Genomic DNA, 8,514 nt, shown 5'->3' on the forward strand with positions numbered 1-8,514 from the left:
ATCAGTTGGTTAAGCAACTGTTTTCGGCTCAAGTCATGATCTAGAGTCCCAAGATTAAGTCCCACATCAGGCTCCCTGGTCGGCAGGGAGTCTGCTTCTCCCTCTGACCTTCTCCCCTCTCATGCTTTCTCTCTCAAATAAATAAATAAAGTCTTAAAAAAAAAAAAACAACAACCCAACTGTACATATTATGAAATAGCAAGAAAAGCCCTACATGCTACTTTGATTAGCTAAAAAAATTTATTAGGTTTTGTTGCAAAAATAACTTTGAATCTAAGAAAAAAATAATGAATTTAACAGTTACTAAATTAGAAATTGTTTCACTGACTCACTTATTAGCACATCATTCTTTACTTTTTCACCTTGTTGTTTATGAACACTAGCCAGTATATTATGTATTCTTCTGGGTGTTTAAGCTTTTTAAATTCCACTGAGGTTTTATTGGAGAAGTGGTTATGTTGAAGTACACCACTAGAGCTTTACATATGCCTAAATACGGCATGACCTTAAATTTTCCATTACCACCTTCTTCCCCTAGGAACTCAGTCAGGTCATGTCCATGATACTTCACTATTTAGAAACACATTACATACCAAACTTGTTACTTTTTTCTCTTTATATTTTAAACAGCAATAAAGACTATTATAAATATATCTTAAATCTTGATATTAACATACAAATCTAATTCAAAAGTTAGAAAAAACTGAGATGACCTACCTTTCTTTGGCAATGCTACTATCATTGTATATGGTTTTTATACAATCCTTTGGGATCACTAACCAAACACAATGTATGTGTTTGGTTAGAGGATAGATTTTAACCCACTGAGCCACCCAGGCGCCCCCGAGGATAGATTTTAAAAAATAAACACTTAAAAATTAATCCAAGTAACAGTGAAATACTCAAATTCCTACATCCTACTGAACATATTTTGACCTGGATTGTGAAGTAGGTTCAGACTAAACAAATACTAGATTAATAAAAGAGATCAAAACAAAAACATTAAGCTTGGAAAGTTAAACATTACTAAGAGGAAGAATTCTAAAAACTGAAATAAATAATAAACACAGACAGCAAGAAATTACCTTCAGGCCGATATTGTGCAACAATCGTGACAGCCTGGCCAGCATTTTTCAAAGCAGCTGCTGCTTGCTCATGGCTGGCAGTTCTGAGGTCAACACTGTTTACCTGTAAATCAAATTGAATCTTAAATTTGAAAGAAATTATTCACACTGATTAGAAGCCATGATAGCCTTTTTGAGTAGGCACAGAAAAAAAATTACATGCAATAATTTTATCACTAAAATATCTTCTTGTTCCAATTTACTAAAGTATAGCTCACAGTAAAATAAAATATTACTTTTATTTACTTTTCATTACTATTAATGAAAGCAATTTTATTCACTAAGAATATTTTGCTTAATATCAAGTGAGCAAAACCAAAACATTTTCTTCCAGGTTTTCCAGGAGGTTGCCTACCAATCTCTTGGGAAACATATCTTAATTTGGTAACCTGAAATAACAACAAATACAATTTTGTACAGCTTATATCACTAGCAACTCAAGCAATGGGAGGGACATTAATTTTGTATGTAGCATCCTTTCAACTTCTGCCACACTTTCACTACTATTACTCATTTTAGTTCCAATTCTTTTCCCCAAACTAAGCTTCCATTTTTTTTTTTTAAATCATGAAAAAACTGTATTTAGATTTAGCCAGCAGGACTCAGTTTAGATGATCCCAATTTTGTTGGCAACATCCAAAGCATCACAGTCAGGGGCCAGCCGAACGTATGCCTTCTCTCCATCAGGCCTGATTAAGGTGTTGACCTTGGCTACATCAATGTCATAAAGCTTCTTCACAGCCTGTTTGATCTGGTGCTTGTTGGCCTTGACATCCACAATGAACACAAGTGTGTTGTTGTCTTCTATTTTCTTCATGGCTGACTCAGTAGTCGGGGAACTTGATGATGTCATAGTGATCAAGCTTGTTTCTTCTGGGGCGCTCTTTCGAGGGTATTTGGGCTGCCTTCGGAGATGCAGAGTTTTGGGTGGTCGGAACGTAGGGGATGTGCGGATCTTCTTTTTTTTGTGACTGTGGACGCCTTTCAGCACCGCTTTCTTGGCTTTCAAAGCCTTTGCTTTGGCTTCGGCTTTGGGAGGGGCAGGGGCTTCCTTCTTAGCTTTCGGCGCCATCTTCTCCATTTTTTTTTTTATTAACATATAATGTATTATTTGCCCCAGGGGTATAGGTCTATGAATCATCAGGCTTACACATTTCACAGCACTCAGCATAGCACATACCCTCCCCAATGTCCATAACAGCCACCCTATCCCACCCACGCCCACCCCCAACAACCCTCAGTTTGTTTTGGGAGATTAAGAGTCTCTTATGGTTTGTCTTCCACCCCATCCCATCTTGTTTCATTTTTTCCCTCCTTACCCTCCACGTTCCCAGTCTCTCAAATTCCTCATATCAGAGAGATCATATGATAATTGTCTTTCTCTAACTGACTTATTTTGACTAAGCTTTCATTCTTTTGGAGTAATAGGAAGGCAAGTATTTAAAAGTACTAAAATAGCTCAGATTTCAAAGACTAACATTTAGACAGAGTAAATGTTACCAAATGAACAAGAGGTGTTTTGAAAACAGGGCCCTTCCTTGGGTGAAATAACTTCTTTCTTTCTTTCTTTTTTTTTTTTAAAGATTTTATTTATGGGGTGCTTGGGTGGCTCCGTGGCTTAAAGCCTCTGCCTTCGGCTCAGGTCATGATCTCAGGGACCTGGGATGGAGTCCCGCATTGGGCTCTCTGCTCAGCGGGGAGCCTGCTTCCCCCCCAACCCCGCCTGCCTCTCTGCCTACCTGTGATCTCTGTTAAATAAATAAATAAATAAATATTTATTTATTTATTTATCTTTATAGATTTTATTTATTTACTTGACAGAGATCACAAGTAGGCAGAGAGGCGGCAGAGAGAAAGGAAGGGAAGCAAGCTCCCTACTGAGCAGAGAGTCCAATGCGGGGCTCCATCCCAAGACCCTGGTATTATGACCTGAGCCGAAGGCAGAGGCTTTAACCCACTGAGCCACCCAGGCGCCCCAATTCTTATTTCTTAAAGGCTGCCAATACTTAGTATATACTGCAAACACACTATCTTAAGACACTGTACCTTTTCCACTATTAGCAAAACTTAAATGGACATTCATGGGAGCATTATATTTGAATAGTAATAGCTTTAAATACTTAAGTTGTTTTTTTCCCCCCTAAAAATCAGCAGTGAATAGACTACAGTAATGCTTGAAACCTTGAACAAATATGTTTGGAAAGAACAACTGTCAAGCAATTTTTATATGAAAGTGTGTTTTGTCTCAAATCTGTGAAAGATCATATACCAATTTTGGAAAAAATGACTATGAGCCTAGAAATTCTTGGGATTTAAAAATTTATATAAAAGAACATTTTAGCCATGTAAAGACCTGATACTTGATATTATTTATAAAGGATGTCATTATGCAGCTAAGTTAAAACAAACATACTTTAAAAGCCAAGATGCCCTTCAACAGACGAATGGATAAAGAAGATATGATCCATATATACAATGAAGTATTATGCCTCCATCAGAAAGGATAAAAACCCAACTTTTGTTTCAACATGGATGGGATTGGAGGAGATTATGCTGAGTGAAATAAGTCAAGCAGAGACAGTCAATTAGTACATGGTTTCACTTACTTGTGGAGCATAAGGAATAACAAGGAGGACATTAGGGGAAGGAAAGCAAAAGTGAATTAGGGTAAATTGGAGGGGGAGATGAACCATGAGAGACCGTGGACTTTGAGAAACAAACTGAGGGTTTTGGAGGGGAGGGGAGAGGAGGGTTAGGTGAGCCTGGTGGTAGGTATTAAGAAGGGCATGTACTGCATGGAGCACTGGGTGTGGTGCATAAACAATGAATCTTGGAACACCAAAAAAAACCCCCAAAACCAAAAAACAAAAAAAAAATTAAAACTGGTGCAGTGCACCTAACTAATGTACAGAATTTACTCAATTTCACCAACTGCTCCATTGATGTCATCTATAACAATTAAGCATTGTCAAAAAAAAAAAACAAAACAAAAAACCAAAACAAAACAAAAAAAGTTTTTACTTATATTCCTGTTAGTTAACATACAGTGTAATGTTAGTTTCAGGAGTACAATTTAATGGTTCAATACTTCTATACAATACCCAGTACTCATCACAAGTGCCCTTCTTAATCTTCATTACCTATTTAACCCATGCCCCACCTACCTCCCTCTCGAAACCATCAGTTTGTTCTCAATAGTTAAGAGTGTTTTATGGTTTGCCTCTCTCTCTTTTCCCTCTGATCATGTTTTGTTTCTTAAATTCCACGTATTAGTGAATTCATATAGTATTTGTTTTTCTCTGATTTACTATGCTTAGCATAATACTCTCTAGCTCTATGTTGTTGAAATGGCAAGAGTTCATTCTTTTTTATGGCTGAGTAATATTCCATTTGTGTGCATGTAAACACACACACACACACACACACACACACACACACACACACTACACCACATCTTTATCCATTCATCAATCAATGGGCATTTGGATTGTTTCCATATCTGGCTACTGTAGACAATGCTGTTATAAATATTGGGGTATATGTATCCCTTTGAATTAGTATTTTTGTATTCTTTAAGTAAATATCTAGTAGTTCTTGAACGAAAAATCAAGATTAAAAAAAACTTTAATCTTGGGCGCCTGGGTGGCTCAGTGGGTTGAGCCGCTGCCTTCGGCTCGGGTCATGATCTCAGGGTCCTGGGATCAAGTCACGCGTTGGGCGCTCTGCTCAGTGGGGAGCCTGCTTCCTCCTCTCTCTCTCTGCCTGCCTCTCTGCCTACTTGTGATGTCTCTCTGTCAAATAAATAAATAAATAATCTTAAAAAACAAAACAAAACAAAACTTTAATCTAAAGAAATGTAACGCAATGTAATGTGCTTTTATTGGAGATTATTTCTAGCTGAAGGCTATAAAAAAAAACTCAACACAACGCAAAAATAGTTCTAGTTTGAGCATAAAGTAAAACTAATTTCTAACTCTCTGAATAACAAATCAGGAAAGAAATTCTTAATTTCACTTTCAGGTAGTTCAGGGTTAGTATACAGAAATACAGCTATTTCTTCTATAGTGATTTTCTATCCTGCAAAGTCAGTTTATTAACTCTAATAGCTTTTTTGTTGTTGTTGCTGGATTTTCTAAGATTGTCTGTATTAAGAGATCATGAATCTGCAAATAGAGTTTTCCTTCGTTGTTTTAAATCTGGAAGCCCTTTATTTCTTTTTCTTGCTTAACTGCCCTGTTTAGATGATGAATACAACTGACAAGAGTAGACACCCTTGTCTTATTTATGATCTTAGAGGGAAAGATGTAATGGTGCTGGTTTCAAGAAGTGCTTTTTCTGTGTCTATTGAGATGACTGTGTCATTTATGTCTATACTCTATTAATATAGTGCTTACTTGGATTAGTTTTCTAATGCTGAACCAACCATTCATTTCTTGGATAAAGTCCACTTGGTTACGGTGTATAGTCCCTTTTTTATGCCGCTATATGATTTTTTTATCCTTCTGTTTCCAGTTTGCAATTTTGGGGGGGATTTTTACATCTATAAGGATGTAAGAAATATTGGTTTGTTGTTTTCTCCTTCTATTATGTCTTTCTCTGGTTTGATAAAAACAGTATTGTCCTCTTAGGATGAATTGGGAAGTGCTCTTTATGCCTTTTCCTTTTTTGGGAAGTTTGTGAATGACTGGTGTTAATTCTTTAAATGTTTGGTAGACTGTACCAGTGAAACCATCTAGTCCTGGGCTCTTGCGCCTTTGTGAAATGTTTTATCAATTCAGTCTTCTTAATTGTTATAGGCCTATACAGATTTTCAATTTTTTTTTTTAAAGATTTTATTTATTGATTTGACAGACAGAGATCACAAGTAGGCAGAGAGGCAGGCAGAGAGAGAGGAGGGGAAGCAGGCACCCTGCTGAGCAGACAGCCCGATGTGGGGCTCGATCCCAGGACTGTGGGATCATGACCTGAGCTGAAGGCAGAGACTTTAACCCACTGAGCCACCCAGGTGCCCTTCAATTTCTTTTTGAGTCAGTTTCAACAGTTTGTCTTTCTAGAAATTCGTCAACAATGATACAATATATACAATATATATCATATGTAATTTATAGGACATATGCATTATAAAATGTACTTTGTCTTTAGTAACAATTTTTATCTTAGTTTTCTTTGTATGATATTAATATAGTCACTCCAGGTGTTTCCTGATTACTGCCTGCATAGTATATCTTTTTTAACCTTTTAATCTTTGTTGAAAAGTAAACCACTGTCTTTAAATCTAAACTGTATCTGTCATAGACAGCATATAGTTGGATACTGGTTTTTATTAAAGATTTGACAGTGAGGGAGAGCATATGCATGCACATGCGGGGGGCAGGGGTAGAGGCAGAGGAAGAGAATCTCAAGCAGACTCCTCAGTAAGTACAGAGCCTGACACAGGGTTAGATCTCATGACCCTTAGATTGTAACCTGAGCCAAAACCAAGAGTCAGACGCTCAACTGACTGAGCCACCCAGGTGCCTCCCCTACCCACCATCCTGCTTTTTAAAATCTACCTTGTCAATATCCGTCTTTTAATTGGAACGTTTAATTCATTTACATTTAATGTAGTTATTAAAAAGTAAGATATATGTCATCTATTTTGCTATTTGTTTTCTTCATGTCTGATATCTTTTCTGTTCCTTCATTACTACACTTCTACCTTCTTTTGTTAAACAGATAATTTCTACTGCACCATTTTAACGCCCTTGTTTATTATCTATATTTTCAGTTTTATAATACTTCTACCTTCTTTTGTTAAACAGATAATTTCTACTGTACCATTTTAACAACCTTGTTTATTATCTATATTTTCAGTTATTTATCTTAGTGGTTCCTCTGGTTATAATTAACACAAGTTCTACTTTCTTAATTTCATTGCTGTATAAAACTCTGCTCCTATGTAACTCTGTGCCCTCTACCCACCTTGTGATACTATTGTCACATAAATTACATCTTTATAAAATGTGTGCCCATTAGCACACATTTAAATTATTGCTTAAATTATTGCTTTATTCAGTTGTCTTTTCAATCAGACAGGAAAAAAGGAGTCACAAACAAAAAATATACTTATACTGTATTACATTTATCAATGTAGTTACCTTTAACAACACTCTTTATTTCTTCATATGGACGTAAGTTACTTCATATGAAGTTACTTCATATGGACTTAAGTTCTTTTATTTTAGTCTGAAGGATTCCCTTTAGTATTTCGTGCAGGACAGATCTACTACAGATGAACTTCCTCAGCTTCTGTTTACTTGGAAATGTCTGCCTGTGTATGGGCCTTATCTTCTTGTTTTTCTGCATGTCTCATGATTTTGTTGTGGAAAACTAGACACCTGATATAATATAATGTAGCAATTCCAGAAATTAGATATGTCCTCCTGCCTGGGGCTTGTTATTGTTGCTGCTAATGACAGATGTTTCTGAAGGACAGTTTTGCTCCTGGATATAGAATCCTCGGAAAATAACTTCTTTTCTTCCAGAACTTTGAGTATGTCATCCTACTGCCTTCTGGCTTCCATGTTTTTTGACAAGATATCAGCTGTTAATCTTATTGAAGATCTCCTGTATGTAATGAATCATTTCTCTCTACTATCAAGATTCAATATTTGTCTTTTGACAGTCTGATTATGATATATGCATGGTATGGATCTCAAGTTTATTCTACTTACTGAGTTCATCACTAAGCTTCTCAGAAGTGTAGAATGATTTCATCACATTTTGCAAGTTTTCAGTCATTATTTACTCAATCTTCCTAGCTCTCCTGTATTATGTACATTATGTACTTATTAAACACATTATGTATATGGTATACACTTGATGATATCCCACAAGTCTTTAAGGCTCTTAATGTTTCTTTATTCTTTTTTCCCCCCATTCTTCATCTAGATAATCTCAAGAGATGTATCTTCAAGTTTGTTGGTTTATTTCTTCAGCTAGCTCACAGCTGTTGTTGAGTTTGTCTAGAGAACTTCTTCTTTTTAGTTACTGTATTTTTCAATTCCAGAATTTCTATTTTTTTTTTATAATAGAAACCTCTTTATTGGTATTCTCTGCCTGCTGAGATAGTTTCTTTATTTTTCCTTCCATTATTTAGTTCTTTGAACATATTTAAAATATCTGATTTAATGTCTTGGTTTAAAATCCAATATTCTACTTCCTTAGGTTCAGTTTCTATTGATTGTGTTCCCCTGCCTGTGTATGGGCCTTATCTTCTTGTTTTTCTGCATGTCTCATGATTTTGTTGTGGAAAACTAGACACCTGATATAATATAATGTAGCAATTCCAGAAATTAGATATGTCCTCCTGCCTGGGGCTTGTTATTGTTGCTGCTAATGACAGATGTTT

At 36.0% G+C, this 8,514-nt stretch overlaps 1 protein-coding gene across 17 annotated transcripts in view; it reads right to left on the bottom strand.

Moving 5' to 3' along the window:
- The window catches only part of DLG1 (discs large MAGUK scaffold protein 1), a 261,346-nt gene that overhangs the window by 58,261 nt on the left and 194,571 nt on the right, over positions 1-8,514 (bottom strand). For all 17 annotated transcript variants that reach the window (XM_059391228.1, XM_059391229.1, XM_059391227.1 and 14 more), the window contains one exon: positions 1,086-1,188. In XM_059391228.1, the coding sequence (XP_059247211.1) occupies positions 1,086-1,188 (103 nt within the window). The remainder of the gene's footprint in view (positions 1-1,085; positions 1,189-8,514) is intronic.

This window comes from Mustela nigripes, chromosome 2 (assembly GCF_022355385.1).
Source record: "Mustela nigripes isolate SB6536 chromosome 2, MUSNIG.SB6536, whole genome shotgun sequence".
Classification (NCBI taxonomy): domain Eukaryota; kingdom Metazoa; phylum Chordata; class Mammalia; order Carnivora; family Mustelidae; genus Mustela; species Mustela nigripes.